The 21,154-nt window shown below is 40.5% G+C and overlaps 1 protein-coding gene across 2 annotated transcripts in view; it reads right to left on the reverse strand.

Annotated features, from left to right (window-relative positions):
- Positions 1-21,154, reverse strand: part of DSCAM (DS cell adhesion molecule) — a 448,565-nt gene that overhangs the window by 100,274 nt on the left and 327,137 nt on the right. For both annotated transcript variants that reach the window (XM_032678156.1, XM_032678157.1), the window contains 4 exons: positions 12,133-12,329; positions 9,892-9,988; positions 8,341-8,469; positions 1,922-2,089 (listed from right to left, as the gene is read on the reverse strand). In XM_032678156.1, the coding sequence (XP_032534047.1) occupies positions 1,922-2,089; positions 8,341-8,469; positions 9,892-9,988; positions 12,133-12,329 (591 nt within the window). The remainder of the gene's footprint in view (positions 1-1,921; positions 2,090-8,340; positions 8,470-9,891; positions 9,989-12,132; positions 12,330-21,154) is intronic.

Here is a 21,154-nt window from a genome sequence, read left to right on the forward strand (position 1 = left end):
AGTTTTTATATTGTCTTTCTTGGACCTCTGTTTTGTTCCCTTCTCATTACTTTGTCTCTCATTCCCTGCTCCCAGGCTGTTCTCAATTTCCTGCTGTAAAGGCAGAGAACAGAAGTCAACAGTGATCAAAAAATGATGTTCTCACACGTTGCACATCACCTGAAATAAAATCCCAGGAGACAAACATCACATACCCTGCCTAAGCCTGACCTCCTCTCTCCCAACTCTTCCCTAGGTAGATCAGTGACTTTTGAATACAGTTCCACACTGCTGGTCTTTTCCTCCCAACAGAGGCTCCTTAAAAGACAGCAACAAAAGGATCATTTATTCTGAAACTTGGTTACAAAGAACTGAGCAAAATGTGATGTTAAGGTTCCACCCTGTTCAAGGGGAAGCTGGTTTTTTTTTTATTTCAAGGCCAGCTGCTGATCCTGACAACTTAATTATCATTGAGGAAAAACTTGGCAAGTAAAAAATATTATAAGCATGGGTGAATGAGCATGAGAGAGTAGATCCAAGACCCACCCCTGCACTTTGATGTATGTGCATGAGGGAGGATGGGCATTTTGGGGCTATGGGTGATGCTGGCTGGGAGAAGGATAGTCTGTTTTCTCCAGTGATTTCCCTATTTTCCTTGAACAAAAGAAGAGGAAAAACCCTGATCAAATGATAAATATTTTGCAAACAAACTCTTCACCATGAGTAAAGCTGTTCACTGAAGGGTTTCCTTCCACTAGGGTGAAAAAAAGAAATGAAGCTCATGTCTCCAGCTTTACACTGAGCCCTTGTGTCCTGTTCTTACCCAGAAAGCCCCTCAGAACCAAAACCACGTTCTCCTGACAAAAGGTAGAGTTTCACTGCAGTAAAATCACCCACAGAGAAAAGGAATGTGAATTACACAGTTGTATTCACGTGAGCTGAACTGAAAATCAGTCACTAAGTGTTCAAATCCAAGACCAACATGAATCTTCAACAAGCAGGAGAGTTTGTTTGCACTGCTCCCCAGCTACTTGCACTACAGTTGTCCTCTCTAAATCCCCAGGAAGCAGTGCTGGTTTAGCATAAGATAACAGGAAAAATAAGATTGGCAAGACAAAAGTGATGCTTTCAAATATGAATGAGCAATTTCCCTGGTGACCAAGACTTTTCAGAGTAATTCCATCCACTATCTAAGGATGTTGAAGCTGCTTGGGTTACTCTCAGCACCTTGTACACTGTATATAATTGCAATGTGTACCTGCTATTTATGGCCATGCAACATTTTCTTTTCTAATTGCTGAAACAGAGTAAAAATGCCCCCATAGTCCTCCTGGGACAGAACCTTGTAATGATGTAGAACAGTAAAAGGTTAAAGGTAAAACAAACCTTGGATTTGTTTTACTTGGAGGTCTTTTCCAACCTAAATGACACATGGCAGCAAAGAACAGGGGGATGACAGTAACTAATGACAGCCAAATGACTCAAGTACAGAGATCAGAAGACTAAATGGTGGGTGGGTTGAAAGGTGGAATATTCAGGAAGATTTGATTCACGTGGACCAACGTTCTCAAATGGGGGTAGCTTAAATTACTTCCCTCTATTAATATCTGAGCATCTAAAGAAAGCCACAACACCCACAGGGGCAGGAACCACCACTAAAAATAGGATGTTGCTGCTTGAGTTGCCACACTGTAGACACAGGTGGGTTATTTCCAGAACCACAGGCTGAAAATCTGGAGCACAATGTCTCCTTTGACCACTAGATGCCACTGAACTGCTTTAATCACAGCCCTGCACCACGAAGTTGCAAAAGTCGCGACGTTCTACGGGGGAACGACTCAGTATTGCCTTCGGTGCAGCTGCAGCATGCAGTGTAAAGATTCCTCACATCAAAGAGAGAGAATTCCCAGCACATTTTGGATGCCAGGAAGCCAGGGCACACCTGCTTCATCCGTGGTGATGGTGAGCTCGTTGCTGGCCTCGCTCTTGCCGATGCGGTTCTTGGCGTACATGCGGATGTTGTAGGTGGAGGAAGGGTGCAGGTCGATGATGGTCGCCTGGTTTAGCTGAGGGGAAACGTCTTTGGTTCTCTGAACGGAATCCCAGGAGTCTGTTTAGCAAGAAATTCGTGAGAAATCGGTAAGAAATATTAAAACAACCACAGACAAATAAATGACGTTAACGTGGCTGACACGAGCACGCAGTTAAAACATCTCACAAAGCAGGGTTGCTGATTAGCCCAGAAAATGCCTCCTGGTGCTACAGGCAAATCCAGGCATCACCTTCCTAGACAGCACTCCTGACTGCTCCAGGTGGGGTGCTGTGACTCAGCTCCAGGGTCATCAGAAAATCCAAGGAAATAGCTACTCTTTGAGGAGGTGGTGAGAGGGGATTCCCTATGTTTGTGAGTGTGTACATACTGCATTTTTTACCTTTGCTACATTGGAATAACTGTGAAAAAGACCCTTCCAAAGGGATCCTCACTCAGGGAGAAAGTTGGTTGTGGTCCAAAAAGGAGGGGAAATGATTTAATAAACAATAGTGCCTGGTGACCTTTTTTGCTCTCTACAACTCCCTGACAAGAAGGGGGGATCCAGGAGTGGGTCGGGCTCTGCTCCCAGGGAACAAGGAACATGATGAGAGGAAATGGCCTCAAGCTGTGCCAGGGGAGGCTCAGGTTGGACATGAAGAGGAATTTCTTCATTGAAAGGGTGGTCAGTCATTGGAAGAGGCTTCCCAGGGAGGTGGTGGAGTCCCCATCCCTGGAGGTGTCCCAGGAAGGCCTGGCCGTGGCACTCAGTGCTCTGGGCTGGGGGACAAGGTGGGGATGGGGCACAGGGTGCACTTTATAATCTTGGAGGTTTTTTCCAACCTTAATGATTCCATGATTTTAATGGAGAGTCCTTAACTAGCAAGGGTCAGTCAGAAGGCTTGATCCCAAACACCAGGAGCAAACAGTGAGCACAAGCTTGGAGTACTTAGGCACGGGGTTCAGCACCCTCCAGGACTGGTGCCATTTCCCTGACTCATTTTAGGATGCAAGAGAATGTAGAACCCTCTAAACTGTCTCTGTACACCTGCAAAAGGAGGAGCACATTGTTATATTTTGTGCTTACTATTCACCTGCCTGTTACGTTTGTAATAAATTATCCAGACATGTAACAGGAAAAAGGATGGAAATTGCCTAAACACAGCAACCCCTGTTTTCATCCCAGCATTGAATTGCTGAAAAAAACCCCAGACAATGTATCAGTTTAAAGCATCCTGATGTCTTTTGTGTGTTGCCATCCTTCATTTCTTCCTTACTGCAGGCAATGTTTCCCCTTTAACCTCTGCAGCATCCTGTGGGGATGTCACTGCAGGCTCCTGGGAGTGTTTTACACTCTAGGTCACTGCAGGCAGACTGCAGGAAGCTCAGCAGGTGAGAAAGACTAGTTTAAAAATAGAAAGCTCATCCCAGATACAAAATATTTGCACAGACCATGTAAATTCTTTTGCTAAAAGATGTACAAGTTGTCACAATGACATGTCACCTGCACGCTGGCTGGTTACGGGGTCTGTTTGCTCACCCATGTGGCTTCATTTAAACAGAAAACATTCAGGAATCAGGCATTTAAGTGATAGCTAAAATAATTTGAATATATTTTACCTCGAGTTTGTCACAGATTTCTCTGTGGGATACTTTCAGAAGCTCTAAAGGAATTATCTGCAGGCAGCGCTTCTACAACTCGCTCTCAGTTTGCTCCAACTTTACAGAATTTCTTAAACTTCACAGAATTTCTTAAACTTCACAGAATTTTAACCAGCAGTTCCACTCCACTGAGTTAAATTTTATGCAAGCACAGAAGCAAACTCTTGTCTTTAAAACTTCAAAAGGAAAGGAATTTTTTTTTTTTTTAAAAAGAACTCCTTGGTATGGAGAGTGTGTTAAATTTCCCTCGAGGATGATGAGAATTTCTTTTAATGTGGTTTGTACATTATCAGATTGTTGTAGCTTTCCCTTGGTTGTTTAAAATACTGACCCCTGATAGGCCTCTAGTACATATGAGCTACTGAAATCAAAGAAACTAATTTGAAAATTTCTGGTGATTCTTAGTAGATTTAATAATGACAAACTATGGAGAAAGAGAGATGAAAACTCAGTCTCCTGTACTTCTAAACACAGGTTTCTAGTGTTTATTTATGGCTAATGCCTGGACTTCAGGAGCTTATTTTCATACATATAACCCCTTTTTAAAGTGTGAAATAAACAACAGCAATCCTTTTGAAATGAGTCAGTCCAGAGAGAAAAAGAATTCTCTCCAGTTTTTAAAAATTTAAGTGTTAATAAGAAAAAAAGGAAAAAAAAAGGTTAATTTTAAAAAAATTATGTTAATGAGAAAAAAGGGGAAATTAAAAAATGTAAGTGTTAGTAAGAAAAAAAGGGGGGGAAAAGTTAATTTTGTTTTCTTCTGGCTAATCCTAAAAATATTTGTTCCTGTTCAGGTAGGAAGTAACTGAGGTGTTAAGATTGACTATGGGCTCTACTGGTTTTCATTCTTGTTGCAGAGTACTTTAAAATTTACATGTGCAGAAAGACTAACAAAGCACAGAAAACAAGTAGCAATGCGCTATAAAAAACACCAAACAAAAACAACCCCCCAAAAATCAACCAACCAAAAACACCCACAAAAAAACCCCAAACAAAACCAACCAAACAAGCAAAAAATCCCAAACCAAAACCCAAACCAAACAAGAAAAAAAAAAAGAAAAAAACAAACCAAACAAAAAAAAAGCCCAAAACAAAACAAAAAAACCCTCCAAACCAAAACAAGCAAAAAAACCCACAAAAAAAACCCACAAAAAAACCCCATAAAAAAGACCTCAAAAACCAAAACAAATAAACCAAAATGAACAAGAAAAAAACCAAGGAAAAACTAAAATGAAACAAAAAAAAAAACCAAACAAAAAACCCCCTCAAAACCCAAACAAACAAAAAACCACAAAAAACCCCAACCAAACAATAAAACCCAAACAAAAAAAAAAAAAAAACACAAAAAACCCCAAACAAAAAACCCCCCAAACCCAAACCAAACCAAAAAACCAAACCAACAAAAAACCCCAAAAACAAAACCAAAAAACCTCCAGAAACAAACAAAAAACCCAAACAACAACAACAACAAACCCCCCAAAACCCCCAAACAAACAAACAAAAAAACTCCAACCAACCAACCAAAAAAAAAAACCAAAGAACAAAAAAAAAAAAGGAAGGAAGGAAGGAGTGAAGTTTTTAATTTATGCTTTATTCCATTCATAAAACGTTACTCCCAGGCTTTTCTTGGCGTAATACAAAATAAGTTCTTACATAATATATATATATATATTCTACAAAAAATGAAAACCACCAGCTTTCCGACCGTCCCTAAAAGGGAGGACGGAGCTTTGGGCTCTTCCGGGCGGATTTGGGGAATTTTGGGAATGGGAATTTTGGGAATGAGAATTTTGGGCCGGCGCTGCCACCCGGTGGCCACTGCCGGTACTGCACCCCCGCGGGCCTCGGGCGGGTTTTGGGGGTCGGTTTTGGGAGGAACCCCCAGCTCTGCCAAGGGGATGCCCAGGTCGCTCTGAGCACAAAAAAAGCTCAATTAAGCGGAGCTGATGCTCGGTTTGCGGCTGAGATTTCCCGACTGACATAAAAAAAACCTAAAAAGGATGAGGAGAGAGAGGCACAAAGGACTCACACCCCCGTTCCTGTGCTCAGACTTCTTCCTACGCCTCCCATGGAAAGGTCTGGTGGCTACACGGGACTGGTGTCCATGAAGGGCCAGGTTTCTGTACAGACAGGTGTTTTCTCTAAGTCCCAAAACATGCTGAACTCCTGCTATCCACAGTGCTCCTGCACTGCAACTGGACCCTACAGGTGCCACTTACCCCTGTGACAGGCAACTCCCTGCTCCTTCTAGAGGGTTAATAATGTGTCTTTCTTTCGGTCTGATGGGGAAGATAGCAGCAGTTCTGAGTCAACAGGATTTAACAATCCTAAATGTCTTTTCCAGCCTAAATTCTATGATGGGATACAGGAGGGCAGCACCATTTAGTGAAGCCCGTGCATGCTTTGTGGTCACCTGCACACTCTCTGAAACTTAAAATTCTTCCTTTTTCCTTCTTGAGAGGCCCAGATGATGCATCCTGGCGTAAACTCATTTCTGGGTCCTCAGGGTAGGGCAGCATAGGTGGAAAATTCCCACTAAACACAACTGTGCAGTTTCCAGATTTACTTTGGTGTTGGCAGGATGTTCCTCGAGTTTAACATATGGATTGTGAATGCATAACCTAAGTTTTCTTCCATCCTTTTAATACCTGGACACTGTGAGAAGTTTCCTTAATTCCTCCTCTTTGTCCTAAGTCCCCCCAACTACCCTTTGCAAGTTCTTTAGTTGCCACCTTTAGTATTTCATCTTCTTGATGATTTAACTAACGATAAAAATCAAGTGCAAGAATCCAAAAACCTGATCCTGTTTCTCCAAACATTCAGCCTCAGATTCTAAAACATGACATTTCAGTTGTTTGCAGTGAGAAGAAGATAATCTGCTCTTTTTAGGACATGACCTCCAGGATTTGCCTTCATATATAGATAAAGAAATATTTTCTTCAACACCAATTCTGCCACCCACTTCTTTTCCTTTCTTTAATTTTTTTAACCTTTATCAGTATGTTGTGTCTTGATATTTCCAGCCTGATGATGCTTCATTTGCTGTCTTGCTACTGATTTATCACCCCACATTAGAGAGACATCATTTTGCAGTGCAAGTTCCTGGTGATTACCACTTAATCTTTGCCTGCATTCTGCATTATCGCTTGAAAACATGGAAATAAATGTAAGAAAGGTGTTTCAGAGCTCTGAAGTCCCTTCCCACCACCTCTTCAACCAAAGGAAAGCAGCTCAGTTTTCCAAAATGGGATTGTGCTGAGTTACATGAGTGATATTTTAAGGTGAGAAAGGAGCCTATCAGGCAGGAATGGCTTTCAAATACTTTTCTGGAGCAGGTGGGTGGCTGGAAAGAAAGGAAAATAATCAAAAAGAAAACAAAGCTCAGAAACTTTTAGGTATAAATGTCCCTTGAAGGCATCCTTGCCTAGTCTACAAGTCCAAAGCTGCAGCCTGACCACAGCCTCAGTGGAGAATTGTCACTTCTAATCTTTCAGGTGCCTTTCTCACCTGAATGTTATCAATTCCCTTTACAAAGCCAGTGCAAAAATGGTGACTGGTGATTTAACAGTCTGGAAAATATTTTATCTAGTAATGAAAACATCACAACATTTTTGCCACATAAAGCACACACAAAAACCCCCCAGTGTAGATAAATGAAGAATATTAAAGATAGGAAGTAGAATAATTAAAAAGAAATAAATGTGAATTTTAGAATTTTATGGACAAATTCATTTTTATTTCTCAGAACTAAAGGCAGAAGTCTATAAATGTACTAGAGCTGCTTTGATAAACAGAATATCTCACTGATAAGCACACATAGAGTATTCCTATTAATGGATTATGTTCCCTTACATTCAGTGCCACAAACTCCAACATGAAACAGTACAGTGTAATTTCTCAGTGTCTTTTTAATCCTACATGAAATATGACAATATTGTTCCACTGCAATTTCCTTTCTAGTCCCTTCTCAAATGATGACTCAGGGATGGTGTTTAACAATGTGCTTAATTAGAGGTGTGATCTTCAATCATGAACCCAGTTCAAACACTCTTGGAGTGTTTTCAGATTTCAAGAGTCAATGAATATTTTGGGGGTTTAATGTGTACAGGAATAGTTTTCTGACTTCAGTGTTCAGCAAACTACCACACAACTTCCTTTGCCTAAAAATTCTCATAACTACCCTTTTTCACTGCTAATCTTCCAGGGAAGATGCCATAGACTCACATAACAACAGAAAACAACTCCTGAAAATCAACCCTACAGGAGAAGACAATTTGTAAAGGCAGGTATTTTTTCCTATAGAGAAAAATATAAAATTAAAAGAGAGATAAAATCCAAGACCAGGGACCAACAATCGGCCAGCAAAACCATCATATCAGCTGTCACCTAGACAGGCTTGTTTTACATTAAATTTGTTTCCCTTTACATGCAGGTTTCCCTGGTAAAAGGGAAAAGCAGCAATTGCTGAACTTAATGTTGTTACCTAAAAAAAAAAAAAAAAAACAACCAAAGGACAACAAATGAAGATAAATCTTCCCGGGGAAGATTAAATAAACCGTGATAAAAATTTCCATCAGGCAGTTCCAATTTATGAATTATCTGTTACGACGCAACCCTGGTGATGAATGACTTAGCAGTGGGAATTATTTCGGAGGGAGGTTGTTTCTCACCAGACTTGTTCTTGCACTCGATGTCGTAGCCGGTGATGGGGCTGTTCCCGTCGAATCCCATGGTCCACCTGAGGGCGATGCTGCGGGCTCTCACCTCTCGGATTTCTATCTCGGGAGGGTCGGGGGGTTCTGAGCAAACACACACGAATTGTAGTGAGAACAAAGCCCTTGACAAAGTCACAGCAGTGAGCGTGGCACTGGCACAGCTCCTGGTAATTCTCAGGTCACTCATTATCGCCCTGACCCAGTTAATCACCTGCTGAAAGCACTCAGGAGAGGGAGGAAAAGTCACTTTTCAAGCAGGAGTCAGTGATGTCACCTCGAATACGGACTTCTCTTTAACCTTCTCACAGGCAACACAGAGTTGCATCTCCTTAGGAACACTCCCAGCTTGGACTTTCATGCTTAGAAAAGATGTTTTGCCTCAAACACCACGTTTCACTTCCACAGATTTTACACCAAATGTGAGGGTAGAAATATGAACACTGAACTCCAAAATGCTAAATATGGTGGTGCTTCAAACCCGATGCCTAAAAGCCAGAAAATAATTCTCTAAGATTCTTTTTGAGTATTAGAGGGGGAGTAAAATTTCTACCTCTTTGAGCGCGTTTCAAAGTCTTAATTTGATAAGAGAATGATTTGATAGCAATATAAAATCACTCTCGCTGTCTCTAGAGTTAAGGTTTTAAATAAAAAATGTTTAGATCCATTCCAACAACCCTCTAAATGGTGGTGGCAGTTGAAATGAGCAGTGGCATAACTGGGAACCTGCCCCCAAACTCCACGTGAATTTTTCAGCGGGGCCACCTCAGGCATTCGCTGGAATCTGCTGCTACTTGGAATCAAGAGGAGGGAGAAAGAAATTTGCAAGTCCGAGGAATGAGCAGTGTGGACGCTCAAAGGCACACAGCCACAGGAACAGGCACAGGAACAGGCACAGGAACAGTCCTACACGTGCTCTGCATCCTAAATATTGTCACCTCGGCCTCTCCAGGAGTGAAACCCTGCAGGAGGGGAACCCCAGCCCAAGGAAATGTAAGTTCCTTGAGCTTGCATCCTTTTTTGCTCACCATTTATTTTGACTGATTAAACCTGAAATATTTGGCTTGGAGTCCCACAGTGGGTTTAACATTTCTCTAGAGATGAAGCAAGAACACTCTTGTTTTATTTCAGACTTGGGTTTGCAGCACATTTGTTCTTTAAGAACAAATGCAACCCTCTCCCTCTTCTCCCCCAATAAAAAAAAAAAACAAAACCTCACATCCTACTGAAGATGACAGTTTGAAATATTTAGCAGATTGTCAGTGAGTGTATTTAAGAAAAATTCTTATTAATTTGTACAGACTTGAGCTCATCCTTTATTCTGATTTTATCTGTGATGCTGGAGAATGAAAGATTGAACATCTTCATGTGGCCCCTCCTTTCTGTGACAACGAGGAATACATTTAATTAGGAATCAGAGCCTCCCTCCCCCAGCAGATTTCTGAGGATGGCACACACTTACTGTCCTACAAAAGCTGTGTTTTTTTCCTTATGTTGTCCTCTTCCTACCTTGCACAGTGAGCTGAATTATCCCACGATCCTCCCCGTAGGAATTGATGGCGTGGCAGGAAAAGAAGCCAGAATCTTCACGCACAGTTGGCAAAATCTACGGGTGGTTTGAGAAGAAGGGATTGATTGAACAGCAAGCAGAGAAAAATAAAACCAACAGCTTTTCCGTGCGTGGCGCGGGGAAAACGGCGCAAACTGTTTTACTGAATAGATGCTGCACGTTACACACACACAGGTGCACAGCAAAGCATCCAAAATACTGAGCCTTATCAAACCCAGCAACACCTGGGCTGAGGAAGCAGGTTATCAGCTCTACACGTGTAGGCAGGACTTGGAGCACCCCCTCTTCCCGTAGCTTCTCCATAGGATTCCTGTTTTCCGGTTACTCGCGAGTTTGCCAAGTATTTAACTGCTGGCTGAAATTTTCCCTGCAAAATGGTGCCTCCTGCTGCTGCCTCCAATTTTTTTTTTTCCCAGCAGTTTCTGAAAATAACTCAAGTGGCTGAAGTCTGTGTGGAGGAAACAGAGCACTGGTGTAGTTCCAACGCTACATTCAGCGCGGTGCCTCACAATAAAGTTTTGTGTGGTTTTTCTTCAATTTGTGGTTTCACAGCATGGAAATTTTTATATAATATTTATGTAAACGATCGTAATGATATTTTTCTACAGGACCACTGCTTCGTTCAACGTACAATAGGGAAAGGATTTTTTTTTTTTTTGAAGGAGCAGATGTTCAAAATACCGTTTTCTTCTCGTTGTTCAGCGTGCTGCTCCACACTCTATTTACTGCACACAGTTCAAACTGTGCCATGAAAACAGATATTAATTTTCTCACAGCGTTTTCTGTGCATTCACCTAAGCAATACCCATTTCAGAAACACGAGTGAATTTATTCCTGACAACGTGAAGAGTATTCCACCATTTCATACAGGGAATTAAGGAACCAGATATATGATAATGTTTGTGGCTGCTTGACAAGTTGCCACATATTGGCTGAGCCATGGCAACTCCACATGCTCTTTATCCCTCAGCAAAACCAAGGGAATATGAGCACAGCTCTCAGTCACCACTGGTCAAAATAAATGGATTAATTTCCCACTCTCTGTAAGGAAATTGGAGAGTTATCATCTGAGATGTGGTAACTTGTCAAGCCGTGTTAAGGTGCACGTGTGGCTGAGCTTTAAGATGGGGAAACAAAAATTTCCAGAGCCCAGTTTGACACATTTAGGGCCTTCTTTCCCCCCCACCCCCACCACAGAGTCCTTAGAAATAAATAGCCTTTCATGTGTCCATAACAGCTTCCACTGAATTAAGCAGCAGAATTCTCCAAACAGGTCTCCAGCCTTGCAAATAGAAATATTGCTGTGCACCCAGGGATTGTCTTATTAAAGTCAATAAGAAGAATGAGGGCAAAGAGGCCTAGGGGTCTATCCTATAATTAAATATCATTTGTAACACAAAAAATACTAATATGAACAAAGTCACACATAGAGTTTATTTTTCCTCATAGAAATGAGTGACAAAGCCCCCTCACAGAGAGCAAATCCAGATTTTTACTGGATATCATCCAACACAGTTTTTGGCTGATAAAGTGATCTTTTATAAGAGTTACACTAGAATTTAGACAATCACCAGAGAGTCAGAGAAATAGTTCCTTGAGCCTGACAAATACATTTTTTAAATGTGACTGAGAATGGATAATCAAGATTTTTGAGTGAAAATCTAAATGACTTTTTAAAAAAAATCTTTTAGATTTCATAAAGGCATGTGTAAAACACCACTTTGAATCCAACGACTAACCTGACTTTTTAAAGTGGTCTCACAAGCCCCACTGAGTGAAAGGGAGGGAGAAAAGTACTTCTGAAAGACAGGATTTTTATCTCAAAACGGCTTAATGATTTGGGTGAGGGTAAAGCTGATACACAGCAGAACTGGGGGTCAGATATTCTCTGGGTGCTTATCAGCAGTGCTCTCCTACCTGAGCTGTGCTGGCTAAGGCATGAGACACTCAGGTTGAGCCTGGATCATTCTGCTGTTGCCTCTGGAGTTTGGAAAAATGGAGGCTAATTTTTTTGGGAGAGGTTGGATGCAGAGGTTTCCTCTACCCCTTCTTGCTTCCATCACTCCAGGGCTGCACCACGGGCAGATCTGATGTTGGGAAGAGGTATCCAAACCAAACCAAGGCACACTCTGACACACCTGGATGAGCTGTGGGTCACGTTTTTTTTTTTTTCCCCTTACCTGCAGAGTAGAGATCACTTCATCCCCAACTTCCTTGGTGGAGACAAGGTAACGGGACATCTCGGGGTTGATGATTCTGTCTTCCTTCTCCCAGCGGACTATGATGGGTTTCTCTCCATGGGCCGTGCAGCTCATCTCCTTCTTCTGTCCTTGTGTTGCCAAGGTGGTGTTTGGGTAGGAAGTGATCATAGCTGGAACTGGAAACACACAAAACAACAAAAAGAGGTTGTTCTTCAGTGAGCTGACAGGTTTGACCACACGGGGTTGGCCCTTCAGTCTGTGCCTCGTGCAGCCTGTCCATATTCAACCAGATGGACATAAATGTAAGTATTTCATTCCCACGTAAAAAAAACTCTCTTAAGATTGAAGATGGGCCTCAAAGGCTTAGCAGAGAGAAGATGGAACTGGACAACGGGGCTGTAGAGAAAAGGTGATGTGAATCCAAAGGAAGCCTGGCTTGCTGCTCACAGGAAGACTTGTAACATAATTCAATATTCGATATTCCCAGCACATAAAGGTACTGTAATTAATAAGCATTCAGATATGGGGCGAATAAAGAACTGATAAAAGTGTCTTATTCCTTCTGAGGAGCTACTGCTTTATTTGCTGACAGTTATATGTTTTACAAGTGTGTATGGCAGTAATGATCCAACGAAATGAGGGCTCAATTAAACCAGGAGCTGTTCAAAATTAAAAGAAAGGCTCTGCACCAAAGAGCTTACAGTCCATGCATGTGCTGAGTGGATAGCTAAACTGTACTGAAGAGAAAGTATAATTAAACTGACAATAAACCAAGATAGATTTCAGTTTTTACTGTGTTCAGAAGGTATTTGCAGAACAGTTTGGACATTTCTGTCAACTTCATTAACCATTCTTTCAAAAAGGGCTTAAATTTTAATGTTGAAAAAAGTACTCTCTTGTTAGCAAGACTAGTCTTAAACCCCAAGTATTTTCACATTTGGGAATTAAAATCTTCTGGAAATAGGAGGAAAACATGCTCAGAGTGTGTCACTGCAAACCCCTCGAAACATGGCGTGTTTGAAACAGGACAGTCTCTTTGGTGTCCTGTGCTTTCTTTCCCACGTGGTTTGTCCACCAAGGAACAGCATCTGGGCTTCTGTGATTAGGAAGAATCAAAGCCCATGAACCTGCCTTTCAGTTCAGGCCCTTTCCCTTCTTGGGAGAGGCTGGAAAGCCCTGGGCAGCACACGGAATGAATCTTCTTTTGAATGAATCTGTCCTCTCCCTTAAAGCACAGGAGATGTCAGCAAAGAATTCTTTCTCTGAGCTCCTGAAATAGCCCTTCTCCCCTTGGTTTTATGCATGAACACTCACCTCTTCTTATCAGAACAACTCCCTCATTCCATCTGAACCTCGCTGGGTCCCTGTTTTAATCAGATGACATTGGCAGAGGACCTGATTTGAGGCCTTCCCGGTCTTGCCTCCTGCTTGGATTGCAGCTACTGCTGCACAGCAGAATAAAAAATCCTTATTTAAATTAATTACTGTAATTGCAATTCTGTAATGCTAATGCCTGATGGCATGACCTTTTCACATGCCAGAGCTGCTAATGCTTGGATATGACAATATGTCAGGATGCAGCCCTTCCTGTTCAAAGGCCTCCTGAACCAAAACAAACCGATTTGAAGATTAACAGGGCCATGGAGCTGTGGGTTTGAGTTATGAATGGGATCTAATTGCAGGAAGAACCCTTAAAAAAGGTCTTGTGTGAGACATGAAGCTCTCGGGCACCAAAATGCACTAGTGATGGAGTACATTTTGTTTAACTGTTTGGGTATTAGGTATCCACTGGTTTTGTCCAAGAGAAGCATTTGATGGGAAGTAATTATGCATAATCAGAATAGAAAATGAGGATGAGTGTGATTACATCTTCCAGAGAATGAAAATAGCTTCAGTTTCATCTGGTGTCTCAGTGTGTCAGTACCCACAAGGAGGTTACTTTCAGAAAATCACTCTTTGTGTCCATTTGCTTGTTGCTTCCAAATCCAGAATATACTGGACCAGGGCCATGCAGCTGCAGGGCTGCAGGTAACCTCACTTCTCACAGAATCCCAGAATCACTGAGGTTGGAAAAGACTTCCCAGATCATCAAGTCCACCCTGTGCCCCATCCCCACCTTGTGCCCCAGCCCAGAGCACTGAGTGCCACGGCCAGGCCTTCCTGGGACACCTCCAGGGATGGGGACTCCACCACCTCCCCGGGCAGCCCCTGCCAGTGCCTGACCACCCTTTCCATGAAGAAATTCTTCCTGAATTTCTTCCTGAACTAGCCCCATATATCCTTTTCATGTCCTGTGATGGGTGACAGTGCCAAACCAAACACCACGACTCTCCTTCTTGCTTTCTAAAAACCACAGTCTAGTTTGTGAAGCTCAGGTTTTTTTCCCCCCAACAAACTTTCTTAATAAGAGCAGCATAAAAACATGTAAAGAAAGATGACTTTATTCCTCAGATACAGCTTTATCCCTGCTTATCCTTCCCTTCTTCTCACATAATCTTCCACACGGATTCCTTATTGCCATAGCAATGCCTTACAGCTAATATTTCCCCTTCCTCCAAAGCTGATTTTTTACTCTTCACAATTTATCTCCAATGATTCTAAACCATAAGCTCTTCTTTTTATCTTCCTCTATGTCAAAAGATTTCTGGTAACAAAGCCACATTCCCAAGGATATTTTAGGCAACGTATTTCTTCAGCCCCCAACTATCTTTAATCAAATTACTGATGCAAATAACTGAGATAAATGTGCTGGTGCTTTACTGACAAAATAATCTAGAAAACTGTAAATAAGCAAACTAAATCTGTACTACATATGCATGAGATGTTCTCTCAGGATGTCTTAAAAAATAAGTGAAGGCATTTAGAAATATATGAAGATGATTCAGGTGCCATATTAAGTCTGTGTATCCTTTATAGCTCTTCAACATTATACACAGACAAATTAAAATATGTATTTATATAAGGGAATTTTGGAAGGGAAGGACATGTTGCTGTGCATGTTCAAGGAATCCACAGAGACTTGTTCCACAAATTGGGAGCAGCCCACAAATTGGGACAAATTAATCCAGTTCTGTTTCCTCTGGGTTATCCATGTTCTTCTCCTGAAGGATGCCATGTGGTGCTGGGCATAGTTAAAGACCTGTTGGTCAAAACTGGACAAAGGAGAAGCTTTAATTTACAGATCATGGCAATTTCCATTTTCAAGGGATGCACGTCCCTGCCAGCAGCATTAATCCAGGAGTCTTCCCTGTTTATAGCTGGGCTTCCTGTTGGAAAGGCAACCCACTGGTTTCCTCTTTCTTCATGGCAACCCAGTAAGGAGTAATTAAAAAAATATTTAATTATATTATTATTGATTAATTATATTATTATTTATTATATCATCAAAACATTATTTAATATAGCATTAAATATTAGTGCTATATTACTGTATAGCAACAATGTTGTTGTAATTCATTATATTATTAATATCAACTCTGTTTCTTATTAATACTTTATTTTCTTTATAGCATTAACTTCATCCTTAAAAATCAAAGTGCAAAATTCAGTAGTCAGGGTTATTCTTAAGAATCATGGAACTTGCTCAGACAAAACAAGAACCTTTTGTCCTACTCTTGAAGAAAACTGAATCTGGACCTTTCCCAAGATTCAGTCAAAATTGCTTAATCTGACTCTCTTTCCTCTGCTACTGCTGAGTGTTTCATCAGGAACTGAAGGCAAACAGAAGTAGAAACATTTAATTACCCTGAGACAGACTGGTCCCATTTTCCAGAATAAGGAGGCCATAGTAAGTTAGGTCAAGCCTGTGCTCAGAAACTCTGGAATCCTTTCAGAATAAATCTTCATGACTTACTAGGAAACCAAAATTCACATTAATTTTAAAAATTGTTTGGGGAGTTGTGGGGATAAATATTTTTTCTCTCAGATCATAGATGGAAATAGCCACATGGGGAAAAAAAAACCAAAGAGGCTCACTATATTTCAGTTTGTAATTAAACACTAAGTATCTCTGTAGCATTCATAAATGACTCCAAGACTGGTTGAAGTTCTCAGCATGTTTAAGAACCAGCACTGTCTGTAGTCTCTAAATGGTATTTTTCTGGCTACCTGGCTGTGGTGGAAAGAGGAACACAACACAGGCTGCATCACAGTCCATGGGGAGATGCCACAAGCCACTCTGGGATGTATTTTGAGCTGTACTGACGGTTAGGTTGCTGATCATGGCCAAATATCAGTGCAAATTCAAGTTGTTCTTGAGACAGAAGATGGAAAAATGCAGCAGGTGAACAAATCCAGTGATGTAATGATCTGGAGATAACTGAGCCCAGTGAGAATTTGGGTGTGCTCAGTGACAGACATGTTCTGGACTCTGTTAGTGATGTGACTCCCAATATATAAACATGTCTCACTATGTCTCCACCTCTTCTGGGTGCCCTATGAAGTGTCCAAGGCCAGGTTGGATGGGGCTTGGAGCAACCTGGGCTAGTGGAAGGTGTCCCTGCCCATGGCAGGAGGTTGGAATGAGATGAGCTTTAAGGTCCCTTTCAACCCAAACCATTCTGTGATTCTGTGATTCCCCTGCTCTGAAGATCTCTGTGCTGGCAGAGTGTCCACCTCATAATTTGGCTCTTTAACTGGAGCATGATTAAACTGGCCAAACATCAGTCTGGGGACAATCTGTCACCGTGGTAGAATTCATCTTGCAACCATCTATGCCAGGACAGGCATTGGAAAGAAAGTTCATCTAGTCAGATGAACTGTGCCCTCAAAAGCCTCTCCTTTACACTGATCATTCAGGAACCTGCATCTGGTTTTCTTGTACATCTTCTAGAACAGAGGACAACAACCCTTTGATGCAATTTAAACCACCTTGGGTAAAAATGACGTCATGAATGAGGGTGGTAGTTGTAGTAAGAGAAAACTGCATTAAACTTGAAATTAATACATACTGAAAAAATGAATTAAAGTTCCAATTTAGCATTTAGGCCAAATTCAGCATGCCCTTCCATGCTGGTCAATCATGGTGAGAATACTCTTCTCCTGTGAAAAATGCGATTTTTCTACCTCAAAAACAACTTTCCTCTTCCTCAATCCACTTTTGCTCAGGCAAAGGAAGCCCATGAGGATATATTACTTATGTTTAAGGGAGTCTAACTCTCACAGTTCATTAACTAATAGTTTATTATTTGTTTATTCATTTTCAAATTTAGTAGACTTCCAGGAGTCAGTGAGTGCATGGCTAAAATTCATAATTTCAGTTTTCCCTTTCTGATAGGAGACATTTTGGTTTGCTCAAATAGCATCTTCCTGGAATTCAAATGGTGTTCTGAATCCAGAAGGGAATTTTAAACCAATAGAACTTCAACACTTCAATTTAAACACAGGTTTTTTTGGTAAAACAGCAGGTGAAAATCATGCTTAGTCCTCATCCTCAAGAGATGCCCAAGACTAGGAAGCAAACTGCTTGTCTCAAAGAGTAAAAGAAATATGTTAACACAAAAATAAGCATCCAATTTTTATGTATACATGTTATTATACATTATTATAATGGGCATATAATTACTGACAACAGTTTTCTACCACTGTTCACAAATTTTGGAAATGAACATCAGATTTGTGACTTTACCATGTTCATTTGCTGCGAACCTCCTGAGATACATGTTCTTTTAGGAGAAATATTTTAAAAATTCCATTTGAAATATTTAAATATTTCACAAAGGTAAATTTAGAGTACAATATTTTACTGTACTGCTTGGAATTAGGAAATAATTTGTTGGGTAAGCAATGCAAGTCTCAAATTGAGACAATAACGAGTGACTTGTGTCACTAATCAAGACAGCATGAATTTTAAATGTAAAAAGCCAATGTTTTGAAATTAATAGCTATTGATGTTCCAGATTAAAAAAAATAATAAAAAAAAATTCAAGCGTGTCAACCTGAGAAATTTGAGGAGAAAAGTAAAGATTTGATGAATTAATATGCCAGATTGAATTATTTACTCAGCTTGAGTTCCAGGAGTCAAAGTAAATTCAGAAGATTTATTCATAAATATATTCCTCAAAATATTTTTAAATAAAACAAAAAAAATCAGATTACCTCCTACCCTCAACCTGCCCTAAAAGGAGGGCTAGTAGCCTTTTATGTGCTTCCATTAATAACTGGTAGATGAATGGATTTCTGGACAATAGGCAAGAATTTCATTAGCAGTTCAATTAAAAAAATTAGACAGGAAAGTCTAAAAAACAGCACTACTGTGTAAAAAGAGACTGTGAACAGCAGAAGCTGCATCTTTCTATTTCTATTTAGTGAAGAGTCCATGAGAATTATTATATGTAATAGAGAGAAATTAAATCCAGACATGACCAGTCCATGTTCCAGCTTCATAAGTTGGCATTAAAAATCCCATATCAACACAAGAGACTCAGTGGTCTGTAAAAACTGCATTATTAGGATATTAGGACACCCATACAAGGTGATCTTCGGGAAAAAACCCAAAATTCTAAAAAGAAAGAAATCACTGAGTGGGCATGAATATGGATTCTGCACACCCTAAAATATCATTCCAGCTCTTCCCCTGATAGAAATGAAGTTACTTTGATTATAAGTATTATTCAAACATGTGTTTCCAGGCTCAAACAGGCCTTGTTTGATGCTGAGCTTTAATAAGAATGACAATGATGTCTTGAGCACTTGGCAGCTCCACCAGGGCCTCCTGATCTGATTGAATGTGTCAGGGCAAAGGCTGTGAACATTTAGGGTTCATCTCATATTCGCTCAGAAGTGGTTTCAGGTCACATTAGAGGAAGAGAAGATGATTTATTTTGCATGACAACTATGAATTTTAACCAAAAGACACATTAATAAAATAAAAAGGGGGCTTTTTCTCTCAAATCACAAAGGCAATTCTTTCTTCTTCCTCAGGTTCTTTTCTGGCATGAGTTCTGTGTTTGTACAGTGCAAGCTGATGCCTTCAAATGATACACAGGAGACCAGCAGCTGCTCATATTTCCTGGTCTTTCCTTTGCCTCTGACATGGTTCTGAAATGAATGTGACTTTCTTTTGCTTTGCCATGCAGCTTCAATTCCCATTTTGTCTGACTGCACTTCCTAATAGCCAGGAGGAAGGGAATGGGAAATGATAAGATGACAGATTTGTCCCCTGCAGTCAGTTACAGTAAAAGCCTGTGGAAATTTGTGACAAATTGTGGTGGCTCACACGAGGCACCGGAAAATCAGCTCCATCAAAGCTTGGCTAATTGTCCAAAGAAAAATAAGTGACCACAACCCTGTAAAACATTACATTACCATGTATATAATTGTGATTTATGGGACTTAGACAAAGACCATCTTCCTACACAAGCAATTAATGGACAGTATTAGTGCTACCATTGTTGTGAAGTGTGGATGCCTCAAAATCAGTATTAGAAACGTATCTCCATTAACTATAAATTTCTTGTGCCATTTTCTATTCCAAATCAATTATGATCTTTCATCCCCCTATATAAAAGCCAGTCTGGGAAGAGCAGGAAGCTAAATAGTTAAAACTAGCAATGCGTAATTTCAGATAACTTCTCCAATGCTTTGATCTTAAATTGAATTCAGTCTGCCATTGAGATGGCATCAAGTTTTAATGTTAAATGAGAGGGTTACTAGTAGAATAATTGTAAAGCACAGTACTCTAATTTTTTGAGACTTACTAAATGCAAATCAGTTAAAAACAGACACTGTGGAACCACATGGGAGAGAGCTCATTTTTTTTTGCAAGTTGACATGCTCTAAACTTTCCATTTGTGTCCTTTCATTAAAAATACCTGAACAGTTTACAAGTTTAAATAAGGAAAAAAAAAAAAGGCAGAAAGTCATTGGAAAACACAAGCTTTAATCAGGAGCTATTTTATGACCCAGCAGTTCCCATAAGTCTTTTAGATTTTGGAGGCTGTGAAGTGACATGTGTAAATGTCCCTCCCAGGGGAAGAGAGGCAAGCACTAATTGGGGTATTGACAGGTTTAAATGAAGCAGAAACACCCTAAGAAACTCTGGCTACAACAGAAATGAGTGTTGGTGAGCAGAGCATGCCGGGACATTAATGGTTTTCATTCACTGCTCACTCATGCAAGTAACTCTACTTTTAAGCACGGTGACCTGGGTCTATAACAGCTCAGTTCTGAGCTAAAAAGCCATGAAATACTATCTGCTGATGTATAAGAAAGAGAGCTCTGGTAGGGCTGGTCTCCTCTAGCCACTCAGAGCAAATTATATTTTTATTGCCTAGATAGATGCAGATAAACCAATATCATCTGTGATGACAGAAAGAGGACTCAAATATATTAAAGTCAGCAAGATACCGCTCTCTGTAGTTAGTAGCCATTCTCTATATGAGTACATTAAACACAGGAAACATAAATATATATATTTTCTGCACATTAACACAAACAGAAAGGTGTTATTGCATTGGATGGATATACAAAAGCATTCACTTGTGCACGGAAGTCAAGCATGTTCATAGAAGCAGACAGTGGTTCATCACAACCTGTCTTCAGGTGGCTAAAAATTAGCCATCCAAGCTTCTGTCCTGGTCCTTGGGGGGAAACAAGACCTTCCAGAGGGCCATTCACCTTGTCTTAAAGATGACAAACACCTTCTTATTGATGATAAAAGCACCTCAGGGTGAACTGCTCAGACTTTTGCAGCCAACCTTTAGAAGTCCAGCTTAAAGTCATGGAAATCAAGTGCTAAAGGCCTAATATTAAACTCTACATTCCCTTAACTAAGGAGATTCAGGATGTTAATAAATGCTACAATCTCAGGATGTTAATAAATCTACAGTCTCAGGAAAGACAGGAAAGGAGATTCAACTAGAGGGAATAAGATCCTAATAAAAAGCTCTGAATGCTTTTATTTTAATGGACATCAATCTGGTTTCTCCAGGAAAAATTCTACTTCTGCCTCTCATCACAGAGACCATCTGGGGATGGTTTGGGAATGGTCTGACTATCCATG

The sequence above is a fragment of the Chiroxiphia lanceolata genome, chromosome 2 (genome assembly GCF_009829145.1).
Source record: "Chiroxiphia lanceolata isolate bChiLan1 chromosome 2, bChiLan1.pri, whole genome shotgun sequence".
Taxonomy (NCBI): Eukaryota; Metazoa; Chordata; class Aves; order Passeriformes; family Pipridae; genus Chiroxiphia; species Chiroxiphia lanceolata.